General features: G+C 41.7%; 1 protein-coding gene across 3 annotated transcripts in view; it reads right to left on the bottom strand.

The window, feature by feature from the left end:
• Nucleotides 1-22,459, bottom strand: part of TM9SF4 (transmembrane 9 superfamily member 4) — a 53,239-nt gene extending 30,780 nt beyond the window's left edge. Inside the window, exons 1-2 of one of the 3 annotated variants that reach the window (XM_061127038.1) lie at nt 22,306-22,459; nt 3,871-3,984 (exon numbers count right to left, since the gene is read on the bottom strand). In XM_061127038.1, coding sequence (XP_060983021.1) covers nt 3,871-3,984; nt 22,306-22,320 — 129 coding nt within the window. In that variant the 5' untranslated portion in view covers nt 22,321-22,459. Of the gene's footprint in view, nt 1-3,870; nt 3,985-12,769; nt 12,867-22,305 lie in introns of those variants that run through there. The other 2 variants (XM_061127037.1, XM_061127039.1) reach the window with 2 other exon arrangements.

Here is a 22,459-nt window from a genome sequence, read left to right as displayed (position 1 = left end):
AAAAAAAATAAATAAATAAAATTTAAGGTTCATGAGGGCAAGGACCACATGTATCTTGCTCACCTATGTAACCACCGTGCCTACAGATCTAGGCATATAGTAGGTGCTCACCAAATGTTTGCACAATTTGGAAAAAGAGAAAACAAAGTGGAAAAACAGCTAAAAGCTCCATAATGGGAAATTGATCAATAAATCATAAATTAGTCATTCAATTAAACATTATGCAACCATTAAAGATGAAGTTTAAGAAGACCATGAAGGAGAACATTTAGGAAGTGATGCAAGAATGTAGCTCTGGAAACAGTGACAGCCACAGACTACTCCCCAATCATGGATCAAATAGAACCAATCAAAATGTTGCAAAAAATAAATTTTAAATGCAACTAATATTATCTTTGCTGTTTAGACTCTGTTGACTATTCCTCATACACCATCTGAAAGTATAAATAATTTTTAAAATCCAGGTCCAATCCTTACTTTTTAAAAACTCTTGTTCTGGAATTAGGAATTTTTCTAATTTTAAGAGAGCAATGTGGTATATAATATACCATGGTTTTATAACACCTCCCAGTTGGGTCTGGAGTAGTACCCCACATTCAATGACTGTTTGTACAAAGAAATGTAAAAATAATCATACTAAGTGGGACAAATAAAGTCAATAAAAAAATTCAGGTCAGGTCTTGCCTACAATGAATTTAGAAAAACCCTGGTTTCAGAGCTTTTTTAGATGTTGGATTGAGAACTGGGGGCCTCTATGAAGCATTTCATAAACTGCTTGAGGCAAAATAATCAAAAAGTTATTATCTGTTATAACTGCCTATTATTTTGTGTCTCGTAATATTCTCTCCTCCTGGACAATCAAAAAAGAATCCACATTACAAACAGACTGAGTCTCACCTTTATGTCCCCTCCCGCCCTCTCTCTTCCCACCCAACATGTATGTTCTCACATACCCAGCTTGGCAGGACTGAAGTCAGAACCACCCAGCCTTTCCCACACCACAAGCTTTGCTCTGGAGGGGGCTTCTGGCTGAGGCACTGGGAGGAAGGGTCCTGCAGTGGTGAAGAGCTGGGCTCTGAAACTAACCCTATGTCTCTCACAATGTGTCCTTGGGCAAGATGGTTCACTTCCTTGGGCCTCAGTTTTCCTAACTGTAAAATGTTCAGTAAATCTCTAAAATATACAGTATCTGCCTCAGAGGGCTCTCGACGGGGGCATCTTGAGCTAAGCCATGCATAATGCCTGGCATGTAAATAATCCTCAGTAAGTATTACTTTGATTATTGTGCCCCAAAATTACAAACTGACTTCCAAGGAAGAGGGATGCTCACAGCAATGCAACACATGGGATGGTGCCTTTGCTTGTTACACTACATAGTTCTAAATGCACTTTCTAACAGTAATTCATCATATGTATTTATCCACCCTAGGAGCTGGTGACACAGCAGCAACCAAAAAAGATAAAATTCCAGCTCTTCTAGAACTTGATTCATGGTAGTTTTTGATTTTCCACAAACGTATCATATTTTTAACCTCTAAACCAGTTAACTCCCCCTAGATAATGCAAAGTTGCTTGAATCTAATGCCCCAAGTAAGCATGACATGTAGCAATTTATAATTTTGCAAATACCCAAAATGTGGTGGCAAACAAAGGCATATGTAGTACACGACAGCACGTCACAGCCCTTCAGGATCCTCTGGTCTTCTGCTCCCCCTTTTGAATACCGTGATGCTTAGACAGGATAAAAACTGTATTTTCATACAATCTCACTGCTTTGCTTTTGCACAGATCAGTAGAGATGTGGTTTCCCAAGAACACAATAATGAAGTAAGAAACGTACATTTTAGGAGCAGAATTTATTTTCATAACTTTGTAAGTTTTGCTAGCCCTTTTTACAGAATGGCTAAGGATTTGAAGGACTACTAAAAATTTCAACTATTTTGTCTATGGGGGACCGACATAATCAAGAAACTGGGGGTTTATAGAAGTGTGAGAATGCCAAATACACTACACAGTAAACATTGCACAGAGAAAAAGACTAAGAAAAATATCCCGAAGCATTAGGAGCAGTTGTATTTGGGTGATGGCAGAGGGGAGCGAAGAGTCAGACACGACTGAGTGACTTCACTTTCACTTTTCACTTTCATGCATTGGAGAAGGAAATGGCAACCCACTCCAGTGTTCTTGCCTGGAGAATCCCAGGGACGGGGGAGCCTGGTGGTTTTCCATCTATGGGGGTCACACAGAGTCGGACATGACTGAAGCGATTTAGCAGCAGCAGCAGCAGCAGAGGGGAGCCCCTTTAGCCGGGAGCTCTGGTACAAGGTCGCAGTCCTCCCCTGGTGGTCCTCTCGCCTCAATGTGAGACAACTTTGCAGGGCCAGCCACTGCAGTGCCAGTTTTCCAAGGGACTCTGCTGTATCACAGTTCAAGGTCTCCCTCTGCTCAGTCCTGCTTCCCTCATTCCCTCCCAAGTGCCGACCCTGAGTGTCTAGTCAATAAATCTCATGTAGCAAATCTCCACCTTAGAGTTTGATTCTGGGGAAAACTAAATACAAAAAGGTCCACCATCAACCCCTTGCCCTATCTGGGGCTTTGAGAATGCCACTCTGAGTCTGACGTATAAGAGACATTAACCAAGGTGTCAGCCTGTCCACTGCCCCTGATCAACCATATTTTAAAATGACTCTCCCATAATCCCTGTCATAAGTGACTAACACAGAAGTGGGCACCTAGGCTGAAGAAGTGAGGTGGCCTGGACTCTGGTTTAGGACAATGCTTTCCAAACCCTAATCATTCATGTACTGACTTGCCCTATCTACCTAACATTTATTCTACTATTTGCTTGGGTATGATTCATTTTTAGATAAATACACTCATTTAAGAAGCAAACATTTTATCCCTATTAAAAATGGAAAACCAACACTGATAGTCATGAAATCATGAGCTGAAGTAATGGCTATATTTTCTAGTATAATTAAAAGAAAACAATTGTTAAAATATATTTGTGAGCAACTTAAAATCATCTCATATACCACCACTCAGATATGCAGTGCATAGTTAAGAAATACTAAACCACACAATCTTGGCAGAAGCTAAAACTGAAAAAACAGAATCCATAATAGGCTGTGTACACACAGATGATATGAATTATGCAGAGAAAGCTGGTGACAGAGAGGAGGATATGCGTGCATGTGTGCTCAGTCGCGTCCAACTCCTTGCGACCGCATGGACTGTAGCCTGCCAGGCTCCTATGTCCATGGGATTTTCCAGGCAAGAATGCTGGAGTGGGTTGCCATTTCCTTCTCCAGGGGATCTTCCTGACCCAAGGATCGAACTCGGGTCTCCTGCTTGGCAGGCAGATTCTTTACCACTGTACCACCTGGGAAGCCCAAGAGGAGGATGGAACAGCCCAAAAAGGGAGGCAGAAACATCACCGAGGAGGAGGCAGGTAAAGAGACAGAGACACAGAAAGAGAGAGAGACAGACCCAGAAGTGAGTGTAGGAGAAAGACATGGAGACACCTGTGAAAGTGAAAATAGAGAAACAAAGACACAGAAAGAACCAGAAATAGAGCCAGAGTCAGAAACAAAGAGAAAGAGGAACACAGAGAGAGAACCCACTCATACAGGCAGACATGCAGAGAGACCCAGAGGGAGATGGAGAGCAGGAGATCCTGGAACTGTGGGGCCCTGGGGGGTGGGGATGGGGGCAGACTACTTCCAGCTCGGAGCCGGGAACCCTCTTTCTCTCAGGCTGACTGGTCTGTGATCTCTGCAACCACAGGAGGAACAGGACCGCTCACTATGCTCCTGAAGCCAGGTCCTCTGGCCCAGCACAAAGGCTCCTACAGACCCGGAACGCACTTACCTTGATCTCAACGGGGTCGTTCTGGTGGAAGTTGATTGGTGCGACCCCAGGAACATAGAAGGCCCCTGTGTCACATGTGAGCGAGAGAAGCAGTAGGGACCACGGCAACCAATCCTGCTTAGAAGGAGAGAGGCAGCAGTCAGACCGGGGAAAGAAGCGAACAACCCTTTGCGGCACCGTCGTGTCTGCTGTAAGTGACCCATCTTACCTCCACTCTGAGAAGCCTGAGCACCTCCCCCAAGAGCTGCCATCCAAACGCCCCCCAAAGTGATACAAGGCACTGATTCTGCATTTCCAGAAATGAGCCACAAACTGAACCTGGTAATTAACATCAGGGCAAACTAATACAGGAGCCAGGGCTCCCCACTTCTGTAGCAATGCTCCTTTTACTGTTTCACGTGTATCACTGTCCCACAGGCCGGTGGGAAACAAAGCTCACAGCGTCCTGTTAATTCTGCTTCTCTACACAGCAATGGGCTCCTGTTGTCAGGAAGCTCGTATTTACCAATGTACTTTTCTACAAGCCATCTCCAAAACTGTCCTGACCCCACCACCTCCCATATTCCACCTCAACTCCAGCTACATTGGCCTTCTTGCTGTTTCCTGACAGCGAGCCCTTCTGCACCCTCCAGGTCATCACCTTCACTGTTCCTCCTCCAGAATGTCCTTCCCGCAGATGCCTGCCTGGCTCATGTCTGATCCCTTATTTCATTCCGGCCTCTCTCAAATCCTCAGAGAAGCCCCCACTGACTAGCTGTCTAAATGGCCTCCTCACCCAGTCTCCTCTACCGTTAACATATTGCATAACCATGGGTAGAGAGTTTTTTTTTTTTTAAAATAACTAGATTTTAAAACATTTTGAAAAAGTAAAACATACAGAGTAAATAATTCAAACAGTAAAAATGGGTACAACCATGAAAAACAAATCTTCCTCCTTCTTCAGCTCCCCATAGACAACTGCTAGCACCAGTTCCTTGAAAATCCCTCTGGAGATATCCTATGCACGTACAAAGAGAAGCATTCAGAAGTATGGGCCTGCCTTGATACAACAGCAACAGACTTTTATTCTTTCTTTCTGTGACAGAAAGCCTACTGACTATGGGCTACTTACCAGCATCCAACCTCCTCTCCCTCAAGTGGAGGACTTCCTCCGCTTGAACAGTCATCAGGAGATTCTGGCTCTCTCTCTTTGCTAGGCCTCACAGGGCAGTCCTTAGATTGTGCGTGCTTTTGTGTGAGAGAAATAAATTCTGTCCTTTCTTTTCCTCTAATTCCTCTATGAACCCGAATTCCAGTTAATAAAATGCAAGAAAGACAAATCCTGTACTACTAGTGGCATATAAACTGTCATCCAAAAGTCACTTAAGAATAATAAGCTAACTCTAAATTTTTTTAAATGATGCAGAAAACAGGTAATCCAGATACCACCAACAAACCACAAAACAATTTATCTTAGAAGAAGGATCAAAAGATGAAACATGGCAAAGGATGATTTCCATAATATGCCAGATTCTTAATATTTTTGCAACCAAGAGCAATTCAGAAATTTGGTTTAGAATTAATGACCATACCAAGATGATATTATTAATTTTAGCTATTAAAATGCCACTGCTTTGATATTCTCATATGGCTGGAGGGGTTATAAACTGAAACACTTTTGGGGGGGCAATCTGATACTCTGTAACAAAAGCCCCACAGAATTGCACACTCTTTGACCCCGCTCCTACAGGAAACTCAAACAAACTTCTTGGACCACCCAATACTTCTAGACATGTTCAGAAAAATATGCCAAAATGCCAAAATGTACATAAAAGAATGTTCACCACAGGATTATTTAAAATAGTGAAGTAGTTCATAACTTACAACAGTAAAATATCCAATATTAGTGGAATGGGTCAAATTATGGGGTATCCACCTATCCTTTTATGTAGTCTTTGAATAGGATGATGTATTTTTTCAGTAGGAATATTTGAGCTTTAGATTTAAGTAGAAAAATTATGGAATAGAACCCTGCTCAGCAAGATCTGCTCCTCTTTTTAAAGTTATGTTTGAGAAAATGAGGCAATGTTTTCCTTTTTTGTATATCTGTAATTGGGCTTCCCTGATGGCTCATATGGTAAAGAGTCTGCCTGCAAAGCAGAAGACCTAGGTTTGATCCCTGGGTTGGAAAGATGCCCTGGAGGAGGGCATGGCAACCCATTCCAGTATTCTTGACAGGAGAATCCCCATGGACAGAGGAGCCTGGAGGGCTACAGTCCACGGGGTAGCAAAGAGTTGGACATAACTGAGTGACTAAGCACAACATATCTGTATTTTCCAGTTTTTCTTAGGGCATTATACAAATTTATACCAATTAAGAAAAATAATGAAATAAATTAGGCGAAAGAAAACATCACTGTTCCGAACACCTAGGTTAGAGCCAATTCTAGCTTGGTATGGGAGGAACTCCACCTGGCTCCAAGATGTTTTTCCATCAGCAACTCCCACTTTCTCTTTCTAAGCCTTCAGGAAGACCCTGTGGTCGTCCCTGTCTTTGGTGAGCAGGCTTGCCCAAGTGAGGCTGCCTTCAAGGGCTTTGCTCAGGTTGTTTTTGACACTTGCTCTCACCGTATTCAAGTCCTACCTACACTCGGAGGTCTTGTGTAGCTAATGTTTCTTCCTTCAAGAACAACTCAGATTTCCACAGGAGGAATTGTTCTCTTCTTTCCTTAGTTTTTAAGGCTCTTTGTGAATATCTCTATGACAACACTAAAGGCAAGAAATTAGAAACCACCCAATACAACTTTCACATCTATATATGTTCAAAGATGGCTACTTAAGTTACTTGACAAATATTTAAATCTGTACTTGTTTAACACACTACTATTAGCACTTTTCACGCTGCATTATGGTTTAAGTATCTGCTATCTCTCCACCTACATGACTCACTTGTCTGGCTTTCTTTGATGTGAATACTCAATAAACCCTTATCAAACAAGCTAATAATAAGCATCAAGCAACCTCTGATCTATAAAAACATAAAATCACTCATTCACATAGAGGTTGAATACTATGGTTCTTAATCTTAGCTATATCCCCTTGATAACTGATTTTTTTTCAAATCCTTAAATTTAAGGAGTTGTGGTACCTCCCACCCATCCAAGGACCTACTTTGAGACTCTCCAAGATATCTATTATGTCTATACCCTATCTGTACATCTAAGATAGTGGTTCTCAATCATGATGCACATTAGACTAACCTGAAGAGTAAATGGATTAAATTCTGAATCAAAAGGCACAGAGTGGCTGAATGGATTAAAAAACAAACCAGCTTTACACCTCAAGGAACCAGGAAAAGAACAAACTAAGCTCAAGTTAAAAGAAGTAAGGGAGTAAGATTAGAGTAGAAATAAATTAAAAAGAGAATTTTTAAAAACAGGAAAAAAATAACAGAACTGTGTTGATTTTTTGAAAAGATAATATTGACAAACCCTTAGCAACACTAAGGAGAAAAAAACTCAAAATCAGAAATGGAAGAGGAGACATTACAACAGAAGCTTAAGAAATAACAAGGATAAAGTTCTATGGTGAACGTTTATAGGTCAATAAATTGAATAAAACGGAGACTGAATCAGTAATCAAAAATCTCCCAGCAAAGAAAAGTACAGGACTAGATGGCTTTAAAGGCAAATTCTAACAACCACTGAAAGAAGAGTTAATACTAATCTTTAAACTCTTCTAAAAATACAAGAGGGAACACTTCCAAACTCATAAGGTGAGAAGCACCCTCATACCAAAAGCAGACAAAGACACCACAAGAAAACTAACTATAGGCTATAGGTTAGTATACTGGATGAACATAGATGTAAAAATCTTCAACCACGTACCAGCAAATTGCATCTAACACCTCACTAAAAGTAGCGTACACCAAGATCAAGTGGGATTTACTCCCATTATATAAGGATGGTTCAACAAATTTAAGTCAATCAATGTGATAAAACTACATTAACAAGAGAAAAAAGACACAAACTTTTCAACAGACTCAGAAAAAGCATTTAACAAATTTCAACATTCATTCATGATTTAAATTCTCAAAGTTAAAAAAAAACGATATAACCGACTCTTTGCAAACCACATGGACCATAGCCCACCAGGCTCCTCTATCCATGGAATTCTCCAGGCAAGAATACTGGAGTGGGTTGCCATGCTCTCCTCCAGGGGCTCTTCCCAACCCAGGGACCAAACCCAGGTCTCCCACATTGCAAGTGGATTCTTTACTGTCTGAACCACCAAGGAAGCCCATAAAAGGAATTTCCCTCAATACAATAAAGGCCATATATGAAAAGCCCACAGTTAACATCATTATTTCTTGATAATCAAAAATATATGTGTTCTACCTCCTACAGTGCTGGTGGTGGTGGGAATGAAAACTGGTGCACTCACTATGAGAAACAGTATGAAGGTTCCTAAAAAAACTAAAAATAGTTTCCTTATGATCCAGCAATCCCACTCCTAGATATATATCCAGAAAATAACTGTAATTCAAAGAGATCCATTCACCCCTATATTGATAGCAGCACCATTTACAATGGTCAAGACATGGAAACAACTTTAAGTGTCTATTGACAGATGAATGGATAAAGAAGATGTGGTACATGTACACATGTATACATACACACACACACACACACAATGGAATATTACTCAGCCATAAAAATGAAATAATGCCATTTGCAGCAACATGGATGGGCCTAGAGTTTATCACACTAAGCGAAGTAAGTCAGAAAGAGAAAGACAAATATAATATATCAGTTACAAGTGGAATCTAAAATATGACACAAGTGAACGAACATATCTACAAAACAGAAACAGACTCGCAGATACAGAGAACAGACTTGTAGTTGCCAATGAGGAAGAAGGAAGAAAGGGTTGGGAGTTTCCCACTGTACCACACAGGAAACTATATTCAATAATCTGTGATAAACTATAATGAAAAAGAATATATATGTATAACTGAATCACCTTGCTGTATAGCAGAAATTAATACAACACTGTAAATCAACTATACTTCAATAAAATTTAAAGAAATATATATGTGTGTGTGTGTTCTAAATTTCCCTTCCTAGGAAGCACAACACTAGACTTGCCTTATCTGATAACTGTTCATTGAGGCCAGGGCAGATGATTACAATCTTTTATGGCTATCAAGCCAATTAAATCTAAGAAGTTACTCCAGTTCTTCTGTAACAGAGTCCTCTAATCTTAGCAGAGAGACACTGCCCATGGGAACCGAAGGGCTCCATGAGACCTCAGGTTGCAGAAGAATGAAAAGCAAATCCTAAAAGACTTCAATATACTTTTATTCCAAAATCTCAAACCAATGGAGCAAGCACACAACAAAAAAACCAAACAAACAAAAAGATGGAAAATACTCACCTTGGCGGAAAACAACATTAAAAAGTAACAAGAAGTCACAGAGTCACTGAGCGCCTAGAAGTAAGTACAAGGCACTGTGGTGCAGCCTCTTCCAGGTGCCAAATCCCCGCTTTGGGCTAAGCAGTTTACAAACACTGATTCACACCATTCTCACAACTACAACTACCTGGGGATTTCTACCACCATTTCCCAGATGACTGCGGGTTAACCTGAGACCCAGAGATTACATAACTTGCTCAAGATCAGAATGTAGAGAAACAGTATGCTCTTTTCAGGAAGGTAAGCTGCATTATAAGATGATGCACATGTAATGATGATAGTGATAACAATGTCAGCTAACATTTGCTGGACACTGACCATGTGCCAGGCACAGTTTTAGGTTCTTTTCATGCAACAATGCAATTAATCTTCACAACAACCGTATGAGGCAGAGACTCTTATTGTTCTCATGTCAGAGATGAAAGCAGTCTCTCTCCAAGGTCCATGCTCTAACCAGAACAGAAATCAGTTTACTACACTGAGCACCTACTATATGTCAGGCACTGTGCCAGCCTCACAGAATGCACCCCCATGAGCCAGCTGGGGGACAGATAAGTCATCAGCCAATTGCAATGCTAGGTCCCAGTTGCTATGGAGGGTCTAGTCTCTTATCCTAGCAGCTAAGAGGCTAAAGAGTACACAAGAGCAGCTACAAGTCCACCCAGTCTTGGAGGGGTGGGGTGTCAATCTAAGAAGTCTACTCCAAGGGCAAGGAGAGGGAAGGGGGAAGTGCTCCATAAAGAGTGAAACACAGACACAAAGGCCTGGGGGCAACCATAAGGAGTTTTTGGTATGTGAGGTGTAGGTTGGTGCTACTGGAACTTTAACGTGCATATAGATCACCTAGACGGCCTGTTAAACTGCAAAGTCTGATTCAGCAGGCCTAAAGGTAGGGCTGGAGATTTTGTATTTCTTATAAACTCACAGGTGATGACAACACTTCTAGTTCACGGATCATCCTGTGAGCAGCAAGCATGAATAGGTCTGTGCAGACAGGAGGCTGGAAGGTATGTAAGGGATACATCACACAAAAGCCACACTGAGAAGTTTGGGCTTTGTCCTTTGTGCACTGGGGAGACTCTGAAGAACTTTAAGGAGAAAAGGAATATCTGCAGTTGTAAAGATTACTCTGGTAACCGAGTACGTGTATGTGTTTGGCAGGAGGGTGTATGTGTGTGCAGCACATTTCTGCTCCAGAGACACTGTAATGTCCAGCCCTAGATTTGACAACTAACAAGTATAAGTGAAGTCACCTATAAATTCTTGGTCAGATGTGAACAGTAAGCAGCAGCCAGGTGGGGGAGCAGAAATGGTAGGCAGTGGTTCTGAAACTTGAGCAGGCAAGGAAATCACCAGGAGGGATTATTAAAGCTGATTCCTGGGTCTAACCTCCCAGAATGTCTTCTTTGGTAGTTCTGGAGCAGGGCCTGAGAATCTGCTCTTCTAATAAGTTCCCAGGAGATGCTGGAACTGCTGGTCTTGTCTTGGGATCACACATTGAGAACCACAGGTGTAGTGGAAAAAGCACAGGCTCTGGGGGTCATACAGATATGAATTCAAGTCCTGACCCATCACGCCCTAGCTGTATGACTTTGGGCAAGTTTTTTAAACTCTGAGTCTCAGGTTTCTGATTTGTAATAAGAAACTAGGAAACTAATACTAAGCTCATGGCAGGGTGCTACAGTGATGATGGTAGTAAGGACCAAGTACAGTACACATTAAGTGTGCTGGATAAGGCAGAGGCTTTGCTCTGGGTTGCACTAGAAGGCAGGACCAATGAGCACACTGCAAGGAGGAAGACGTATGCTCATTCTAAGGAAACTTCCAACAAGAGACTTACCTAGCTAAGGAAAAGGCCATAACCAGAGCTAAACAGAGAGAAGCAGGTGACAAGGAAGGAGGAGGAAGGTGATATCCCTACCCTAGTGAGGAAACTGAATCAGAAGTCTTGTGACCTCCCAGGAAACTTAAGAAATTCATGATTCCTTTGAAACTCTGGGACGTTCCATCAACCCAAGCAGCCTAAAGGCAGAACAAAACAAGGCAAAGTTCCACCTGGAGTTGGATTCCTTAAAGACATCTTTTGAAGAACCTGAAAGTGAAAGTGTAGTTGTGTCCAGCTGTTTGTGACTCTATGGACTATAGCCCGCCAGGCTCCTCTGTCCATGGAATTCTCTAGGCAAGAATATTGGAGTGGGTTGTCATTTCCTTCTCCAAGGGATCTTCCCAACCCAGGGATCAAACCTGGGTCTCCCGCATTGTGGGCAGACTCTTTACTATCTGAGCCCCAGGGGAAGTCCCTAGGGGGTCACACAATCCAGGAGGCCAGAGAGGAGAAGTGATGTGGTCACACAGCAAGTTATCTGCAGGGTAAAGAAGGTCCAGCTCTACCAAACCTGGCAGAGCTGGGTGATCAGAAGTTTGTCCTCACTGTGGGAGCCATGCTCAGAGAAAATTTTAGGTCATGATTAGAGGTGTCCAAAGAACTTGATGTCACGGATTAATTGCTTTTTGTCTCCCTTTTACCCTCCTCTAATTTCTTTTCTTCTCCAATACTATGCCTTCCTTGTCCCTCCCCCAATTCAATGCTTTTCTACTAATAACCAAATCACTGTAGTCACTTTCGCACTGATCTGTTACTTCAGGATTATTTTGAAAAGAAAAATAATGAAGGCAGACTAATTTTACTAAATTTTTAATACAGAGCTATCCAATCTGTTTGGCACTGAAGAAGACAGGAAAGAAATGTACAAGTTGAAACAGGAGAAATATTAGAGGAAAATATAGATATACTTTAACACAATCTTGATATTAAAAGTTTTCTAAGAAGAAAACAAAATCCAGAAGCTACTGAGAAAGAGAATACACAGAAAGGAAGAAAATGAAAAAAAAAAATCATTGTAAAAAAAGAAAGGACAATTTGAATAAAAATATTTCGCACACCCCTGACAAAGGACTAATTTCTTCAATACACCAAGAACTCTTACAAACCAATAAAGGACACATAACCCAAAAGAATAAGAATGGGCAGTTAAAGAGAAAAAGGTCCAAACGGTCAGACACAAGAAGATGCTCAACATCATTCAGAATCTAAAAACTGCGAATGAAAATAATGACATCTTTTTTACCTATCAGGGTCAAAAAGTTTAAAAAAATCTGAATACACTAGATATAGATACATTTGGCACAATATACACTTAAGTGGGAGGTAGGATTATTACTGAAAGACTTCCAACATAAATTATTAAGTAGAAAATAAAGATGCACCTCAATGTATACTATAATCTCATGTGTCTAAATAAATTTTTAAAAAGAATGTACCAAAGTGGAAGATATCACAAGAAAAGGAAACTACAGACAGATATTCCTCAGGAACACAAATGGAAAAATCCTTAACAAAACATTAGGAAACTGAATCAAGCAATACAGAAAAAGGTTTACACACCATGGCCAAGCGGGTTCTAGCCCAGGAATGCAATGTTAGCTTCATATCTGAAAATCAAATAATGTAATACATCATATAAATAAAAAACAAAAACTATACAATCATCACAATTAATGCAGAAAATGCACTTGATGAAGTCCAACACATATTCATGATAAAAACTCTAAACAAACTAGGAATAAAAAAGAACTTCCTCAATCAGATAAATGGGAGCTTTGAAAAACCCACAGCCAACATCATACTTGATGATGAAAGACTGAATGCTTCCTCCTAAGATGAGGAACAAGGCAAGGATGTCCACTTTTGTCATTTCTAGTCAGCATTGCTCTATAAATGCAAATAATACACTCTAAGCTAAAAATAAAGTCATCCAGATTAAAAAGAAAAAAGTCCTTTTATTTGTAGATCACATATCCTCTATCAAGAAAATCCTAAGGAATCCACAAAACTACTACAACTAATAAAAAGGCTGAACGAGGTCACAGACTACAATATCAATATATAAAAATTACTTGTATTTTTACATACTAGTAACAAACAACCCAGAAATAAAATTAAGAAAACAGTTTCAAAAAAAAAAAGAAAACAGTTTCATCTACAGTAGCTTCAAAAAGAACAAAGTATTTAGGAATAAGCTTTTAAAACGGACTTGTATCCTGACAATTATAAAACATTGCTAAGAAAAATGAAAAATATCTAAATAATTGGAGAGACATTCCATACTGAAATGGAAGACTCAGTACATCTTAATTGCCATTAGGATGGTAATTCTCCCCAAACTAACCTACAGATTCAGTGCAATCCCTATCAAAATCCCAGCAGGCTTTTTTATTGAAACTGACAAGCTGATCCTTAAATTTACCTGGAAACTCAAAGGACCCAAAATATCCAAAATAACTTTAAAAAAGAACAAAACTAAAGATTATACTACCAATTTCTAAGCAATTATAAAGCTACAGTAATTAAGACAATGTGATAAGGATAAGCATAAGAGGCCAATGGACCAAATTAAAAGTCTGGAGATAAATCTTTGCATTTACAGTAAACTGACTTTTAACAAAGTTGCCAAGGCAATTTAATAGGGAAAGGGCAGTCTTTTCAACAAATGGTGCTTGCACAATTTGGGAGCCATGTCCAAAAGGAACCTGATATCATGTACAAAAATTAATAAAATGGATCATAGACCTAGACAGAAAAGCTAGCAAAAAAACATTTTTATGTACGTAAAACATCTACTTTTTAAAAAGCATATTATTTTAAGTAGTTTTTTTTTTTTAAAGTAGATGTTTTATGTACATAAAAATGTTCTGGAGAAATATTAAAAAAAAAAATCAGAGTACACCTGATGAATGGATAGGGGATAGCTGAGTGACTTTCTTTTCATTTGTAAGTTTATGCTTTTTCCCATGTATATGGATAACCTATATTCAAAATAAATACACTGACATTTTAGGAAGGGGAAGGTTTCCTCTGAAAGCATTTGGGCAAGTTCCCCTGAAGACGGGCAGAAAATGGGAGCTATAAGGTAAGAATGATGCCGCGGAGATTCTGGAGCCAGGTGTGTGATCTGAACCAGACTAGATCAGTCATTCTTAATCTTGGGAAAGTGATGCAAATCCCTCTGAGAATCCTAAAAAGTTACAGAAGCTGCTCCCAGGAAAAACACTCCAAAATGCAGAATATGACACATGAATCCAAGGAGATCAAAGACCTAGAAGTTCACAGGCCCTTGATTAAAGAACTCTGGACTGGATCCCATTTCAACTTTTTGTGATTATTTGACTTAATTACCTCTGTAGCCCTTGACAGGCTGATAGAGGATGTCTGATGCGTATTTCATTTCTGTAAGGAAATCAGGAAGAAGCAAAGTACCTGCTTCTTGTAAAATCCCTTTATATCTTCCTTTAATTTTTAATTGATCACCAGAAACTCTCACGTGAGACTGTCTGAAAAGTCAGTTAAGTATTTAGCAAACATCTATTGCATGTTCAGACCCATGAACAGAGTGGGAGTCCTAGGAGAGGTGAACCAGTCCATTCAATGTTATTCGCTTTACTTGGTTACCAAGTCACAACACTGCAGAGGCAGGATGTCAAGGAACAAGGTGATGGTAATCTAGAAACCCTTGTGTTGTAACCTAACACTCCATCTCTGGCAGATACGGGTGACTAGGAAAGTTATAAAGCTCAAGAGACCTAAGAATCAAGGTCTTGCCCTCCCTATCTATTTTATTCTTGGGGGTTGGGCACATAGAAAAACTTCTCCCAAACAATAGCCAAATGAAGAACTATTAGGACCCAAAAGTAACCTTCACCCCCTCACCCAACTCTGCACCACCCAGTTTGAAAGGTATGAACAATTAACTTCTTCCAAAGAAAATAGGAAGTTTCCCCTGAGAACTGAAAATTTTTCATTCACTCATATTCTCTGTGGCCAGAAGTTAACCTTTTGTTTTCTGGAGCCCTCTGCCTTGCTGTCTTCTTTCCCATAAACAGCATCTGAGTATAGAGTGTGGCCAATCTGAACAGCATTCCAGGTTCATATTCCATGCCTTTCCTGCTGCAAAAGCGGCACCTTCCCTTAAGAATAAGCTAGATTCTTTTTTCTTTTCAAAGATATAATCATCATTTCAAGATCATTCAGTAACTGCTCCCCAGATTTGTGGGGGTGGGGAAGAAGAAAGAAAAATACTTTGGGCACAGTTTGCCAACAGTTAGCTGAAATCAATTACCTAATCAGTTAAAGCTCCCTAAGAATTCAACCATACTTCAATGAAAGCTAATGACAGCCAAAGACCACTTACCAAGCAGCCTCCATGGAGCTAAAGACCTCAGGAAGAAAAACAAACAAACCCAGAACCAAAATTAGCCACAGGAAACTGAAAATGTAGCCTTTATTTCAGAGCCCATAGAAACTGAGTAACTTGGGCAGAGACATGCAAAAAGACTCAAAAGTGTTCTTTGGGGGTAGAGAACAACCAACTGCGTGACAGTCCAGACAAAATGAATAACTACCCTCACCAAGCAGAAGACATCCAGACCCAGACCTTGAGGCCAGAAAGTGCAGAAATAAAACATTACAAATGCACAGATCTTCCCTCCCTCCTTGGGTATTTGTTAAATACTCTGTTAGCCCAAGCAATAGGCTTAGATAGTTCATCTCCTAAAGACTTCAAACCCTGGAGAAGGAAAGTTACAGAGTGTTCATCTCACGTTTCATTTAATCATCACAATTCTTTGAGAGTCTCATCTTCATTTTAAAAATAAGAAAACTGATCCAGACAAAAAAGTTCTGAAGATGGATGGTGCTGATGGTTGCACAGTAATGTGAATGTATTTAATGTCACTGTACCTGCAATGCCAGTGTACACATAAAATAGTTAAAATGATACATTTTATGTCTATTTTACCACAATAAAAAAATATTTAAGTAACAGGTTTAAAGAAGCAAACAGAAAAAAATAAATAAATAAATAAAGAAGGAAACAGTCGGCCCGAAGTCATAAAACCAATCAGTGTCAGATTCTAGCCATGTCCTTAGACCAAGTCTTAGTTTCTTCATTTGTAAAGTGGGCTTTTGTAAAGATTAGATGGAATAATGGATGGACATATGGTTTATCAGCTGACATGTATCTTGTGAACAGAAATTTCCCCCTCAAAGTTAGGTAACCTAGGGGATTACCACAAACCTTAAATATTGCTTTTGAATCCACATCAAAATAGGAAGATTTTTATAGAGAGACCACCTCATTCAGGGGCAACAAATTCAACCCCCTAGAAGGGCCATGCAAATTACCTACTGGGTGACAAAAGGAATAAGCCAAAAGGTATGGAAGACTGGGTCCTGCACAGGGAATGTTCTTTATGGGAAACTTGGGCCCAAATTTTCAAGAAAAAAATGAAAATCCTGAAATATCTCCCAATTATTAAATATTGGCAACTGGAAAAAAATGTAAAGTCCTGTGCCTGCCCAACTCTTTTCCTTGCTCCCCAACCCCAATCAAAGCCATGTGAAGATGTGCCCCATAAACTGTCACTTCATAGCATGAGATCTGCTTCATTAGAAACTGAGGCCCAAAGATACTATGTGACTGGCCAGGGCACCCAGACTCCCTTCTAAACTGGCTTACAAATTCAGCTCCAGTTTGTGATTTGATTTCGTTTTTTAAGAACTGCCAGTAGCATTTAGTATACCCTCTGAACACAAAACCTTCCGATTTCAAACCCTGGGAGGTCTGTCAGTTTTAATGCTTGGGGATAGGTGAGAAGTCATGGTACAGAGCAGAGAAGGAAGCAATGAAGAGGAATGGGACAGAACCGAGAAGTCCCAGTGTCCGAAACCATGTCCCACTTGGGAACTATCAGTGCCGGCAAATGGTTCAAGGATCAAAGCAGGTCTGGGGCGGTAGGTGGCTCCTACCATTCGCCTATGGCCAGATGGCCCTGTTCATCCTGGGTCCTTCCCACCTTCCTGCCAGTGCCCAGAGATCAAAACTCAACCTTCTCCAACATTCTGTGACCTGCTTCTTTTTCACTGAGATCAAAGGGAAACTTTTGTCCAAGTTGTAAAAGAGAAACCAAGAGGCAACTTAATGCCGCCTCTGCCTTCCTTGGACTTCCTGGGGGGATTAAGGGCACTCCTTTAAAGGGATTTCTCAGAGATACACATCTGTACCAAGGACTGGTGTTGGCGCCTTGGCTTCTAAGGACACAGTGGCTCCTGCAGAACACATGTGCCAGGTGGAGCAAGTGGAGAGAATAGACAATACAACCAACAGACAGCAGCCTGGAAAGACCACAGGGACTAAGATCAGGGAGAAAAAAAAAAAAATCAATCTGATTTTATAGGCATATTAGCAAAAATCACCCTGAATGCAAGTATTCTAAGCCACAAAATTTTCAACCTCAAGTTGGAATCTTCAATTTCATTGAGGATTTTACAAACTTCATTGAAGAATTTAGAAATCCTGAAGTCTAAATCTTCATTTCACATATTACCTGTGCTCAAACAGATGAATAACACCAAAGTAATTTGCTCCAGGCCACCTGATAGATCAGTGGCAGTGCTGGGACTAAGCCCCAGCTGCTTCTTCCTCAATGAGCCGCTGGCCATCCACAGGTGAGGCCCCGGGCAGAGAGCAACTTGCCACGCGCAGGACTGCTAGCAGAGTCCAGGCCTCCTGCCTTCTGTCCCAGGCCTCTATCATCCAGACTCCATCACAAAACACAATTCCTATGCTTCTGACTGGCCTGGGGGCAGGGGGACAGGGGGCGAGGGGGACAGTGGGAGGAAGGAACTGGCTAGCACGGCTTTCATTTGACCAAAGGAACCTAGAGGTCATTCAGACCATTCCCCTGCCTCTGGACTGGACCAAACTCAACCTCAGAACAGTGAGAACTGACCCAGCAATTCTACTCCTAGGTATACACCCAAGAATACTGAGAACCGATGTTTACCCAAGAACTTGCACACAAAATGTTCACAGAACATTATTCATAATAGCCCGAAAGTAGAAACAATCCCAAAATCCATGAATAGATGAAAAGGTAAACCAAATGAGGTCTATCCACACAATGGAATATTATTTGACCATAAAAAAGAATGAAATATTGACACATGCTATGACATGGATGAACTCTGAAAACATTATGCCTTGTTTAAATAAAAAAGGTCAGATAACAAAACACCACATGTTGTTTGATCCCATTTATATGAAATGTCCAGAACAGAAAAATCTATACAGACAGAAAGTATATTAGTGGTTGCAAGGGACTGGAGGGAAGGGGGAGTGGGAAGTGGCTGCTAATGGATTTTTTTAATGGGGTGATGAAAATATGCTGGAGATGGACAGTGGTGAAGGTTGCACAACTCTGTGAAATACTAAAAATCACTGAACTGCAAACTTTAAAAGGGTGAATTTTATGTTATACGAATTATAATCCAATAAAAAGGAAAAAACATAAAACCCCAAACAGCATGAACAATGTGTGAGAGAAATACACAGAGTTTTATTTTCCAAACAGAGGTTTCTAGACTCCTGCTGCTGCTAAGTCGCTTCAGTCGTGTCCAACTCTGGGCGACCCCATAGACGGCAGCCCACCAGGCTCCGCCATCCCTGGGATTCTCCAGGCAAGAACACTGGAGTGGGTTGCCATTTCCTTCTCTAATGCATGAAAGTGAAAAGTGAAAGTGAAGTCGCTCAGTCGTGTCTGACTCTTAGCGACCCCATAGACGGCAGCCCACCAGGCTCCCCCATCCCTGGGATTCTCCAGGCAAGAACACTGGAGTGGGTTGCCATTTCCTTCTCTAATGCATGAAAGTGAAAAGTGAAAGTGAAGTCGCTCAGTCATGTCTGACTCTTAGCGACCCCATGGACTGCAGCCTACCAGGCTCCTCCATCCATGGGATTTTCCAGGCAACAGTACTGGAGTGGGGTGCCACTGCCTTCTCCTTCTAGACTCCTGAGATGTCTACAAATGTCCTCAATGGACACTTCCCAAGTTCCACCAAAACAATATTCCTCAAAGCATATTCCATATGCTCAACAGTTCTATAAAGGATGAGATATGGGCCTGCTCCTCACCTCAGACAGAGCTAGAAAAACTTGGCATTGTGTAACTTTATGGTCATCTAAATCCAGAGCAGAAGGAACGCAGGAAAACTACAGAGAACTTCAGTTTACATCAGCCATCTATTCCTATGCTGGGGAAGTTCAGGAAACACCCACTGTGCTAACACAGATCTGGGAGGTGGCAGCCGACCCCTGAAGAAGAACCAATCACTAAAGAAAGGGAGGGAGGTAAAAACCCATAAATATCACTTGAAACTTGCACCCACAACCCTAACTTTCAAAATAAAAGAATAAACCAAAAGCCAGCATGTTCCCACGGTCACTGAATCTATTAGCTAGGTTCCTCTTTGGTTGTATGACTTGCCTCAGAAACCCAGACACCCCAAAGCAGACCCACACACTTCCACCCCCAGCGGTTATGAAACAACCTATTGTACGAGGGTGCGGGGACTGTTCTAACTTCCGTATAATAAAGGGCTTCACACAGACCAAGCTCAAGTTTATCTGTCCACCCAGCCCATCACACGTAGTATCCCCTGGTAATAAATGTGCTTCCTTGACTTTTCACTATTGCATCAAACATGAAGCTGCTCATGTGCCCTCTTTAAAGTGGCCTTTGTGGGTCCCTATATACATTACACCCTCAATCAGTTTATAGTATTCATCATGAAAGCAGAGGATGATACTCCCAGGTGACACAACAAACACAAAATCACTTTGCTCTCCACTGTGCTTAGAATAAAATCCAAATGCCTTTCCATGGTTTCTTTGCAGGCTGAGAACAAGCCGGCTCCCCTAATGTAACATTCTGAAAAGTGTAGGAAGGGCAAGCACTGTAACAGAACAATCTTTCAAAATGCAATCCACAGATTACAAACTGTAGACTACAACCCACAATTACAGGCATGCTTCTAGAAACACAGCTCTTCCTGCCTCTCTCTAATTCCATCTTGTATTATTCTTTGCCCCCCTGTCCCCGACTCCTCACCATGTTTCAGCCCCTCCAGCCTTCTGTGTTCCTCAAACATACTCTTCCCACCTTGGTCCTTTATACTTGCCATCTCCTTTGCCTGGAACATTCGCCACATTGCTGGTTCCTTCTTGTTAATCAGGTCTCAACTCATGTCACTTTCTCTAAGACTTCTCTGACCATGTAATCCAAAGCAGTTGCACCACCCTGTCACCCCCCAATTACTACCACGTCACCTTGCCCTCTTCACACTTACCACTATCTGACATTACCTTGTTCACGTATTTTACCTACTGACTGTCTCCTCAGGCTAGAAAAACTCCACAAGCATAGGGACCTTGACCCTCTAACTCACCAGTACATTCCTAGATCTTGGCACACAGCCGGCACTCAAATATTTGTTGATTAAATAAATGTGTACCAGAAATATGTTAACTTATTACCTCTTAAAATCTCAGAAGAGAGCAAGAATTTCCCAGTGCAATGCTATAAATGCCACTTTACTGAACTCCTTCCCTATGGCAAAAGAGGGTGTGACTTTTCCTGTTCATGTTAAGTTCTTATGCCATTCTTGTTCTGAAAGTGGTCCAGAAAAAAAAAAATGGGTTTCAACATACCACTTGTGGGATTTTTTTCTGTGGTCTGAGACCACAGATACCAGGCAAGGCTGTGAAGTCTTTTACGTGACCTCTGAGGTTCTAACTGAGGAATCCCTTATTAAACAAAAAGGATAATTTATCAGTTGGTTAATAGGAGGAGGGGAATTTGTTATCAGCCAGTAACCTATCCTTGCTTGGAAAAAATCAATACCAAAGAATTTAAACAAGAATCTTCCTTTACTTAAGTCAAATGTCTTTTGTGTGCACTCCCAGGATGAAATTATCTGCTGAGGAAGCAACATATAGGAACAGTACAAAATCACTCTGGCCTAAGTGACTTCAATTTTGGTTCTGGTCTCTTGACAAGCAGAATGTGAGTCGACCTTCTAGAAGAAGAAAGGGCCAGTTTTTCACCGATCTACTTCCAGCATTCTATACCAGAAGCCAGCAAGTTCTGACCCACTTTCCGGGTACAGCTTATCCACATACCCTTATCCACACAAACGCTTCATCCTAAAGAGCTGTGTGGCCCTGTAGGGGCAAGTGAAGGGGAGGGGGCCAGGCGGAACTGGTATAGTGCTTTTCACAACAGACCACCTCCATCATAATCACTAGAGTGCTTATAAAAGTCCTAGGCATCTCCTAGGCCAACAGAATTAGAATCTTTGGAAACTGCATTTTTAACAAGCTTCCCCCCACACACCCCAAGTCTTATGCACAGGAAAGTTTGACAACCAGTGGAATAAAAGATCCCTAGAAGAGAGGCAGGGAATTGGAATTGAGAGAAGACGAGATATGATTAGAGAAGGATCTGGGGATTGACAACGGGGGCTGGGAGGGGAGGGGGGTAAAGGCGTGCTTCCGGGTATTGGCAGTCAAGACAGGTGCGCAGTGGGGACAACTGAGGGTAGAGGTGAGGACAGGGTTCTAGAAAGGATATGACACAGGGTTCGGGCTGGGAGAGGTGAGGACGCATCCGCGGACTGGTCAAGACAGTTGGGGAGGCGGGGAGGCGGAGAAAGCAGGGTACAGACGCGAGAGGGAGGAGCAAAACTGGGAGTAACGGGGGCTCTTTGAAGGGGTGAGGACTGCAAAGTGAAAATTGGGAAATGGGGGTCACAGGAGGCAAAGACCAAGACTGGAATAGGAACCGGCTAGGGTGGTAGCTGAGACATTTCCTCCGACCCAGAGCCTCCCCCAAAACTTCGGGCCTTGACAAGCCTGAGTGCGGGGCAAAGGCCGGGGACGGGGGGAGACAAGCCCAATCAGGGATGTCCCTCGGGCCTGAGCTAGGGGTCCCTGAAGTGGGTTGAGCCAGGCATGGGATGCCAGAAAGTCCTGGGGTGCCCCAGAGCGGCCCGCTCCATCTCCGGCTCCCGGAGTCTCCTTCACTCACCATCGCCGCCGCCATCTTGGATCCACGTGTCGCCGTAATGACGTCAGCGGAAGTAGTGTTTCCTTGGTTACGGAGTTTACCTCCGCGAGGTGCTACCCTGTTTCAGTCGCTCTTGTGGTCGCGGTGAGTGGAGGCGCAAAGAAGACTTAGCGCC

The sequence above is a fragment of the Dama dama genome, chromosome 23 (genome assembly GCF_033118175.1).
Source record: "Dama dama isolate Ldn47 chromosome 23, ASM3311817v1, whole genome shotgun sequence".
NCBI lineage: Eukaryota > Metazoa > Chordata > Mammalia > Artiodactyla > Cervidae > Dama > Dama dama.
Note: the sequence above shows the minus strand (reverse complement) of the source record. Positions and strands in the feature narration are given on the sequence as shown.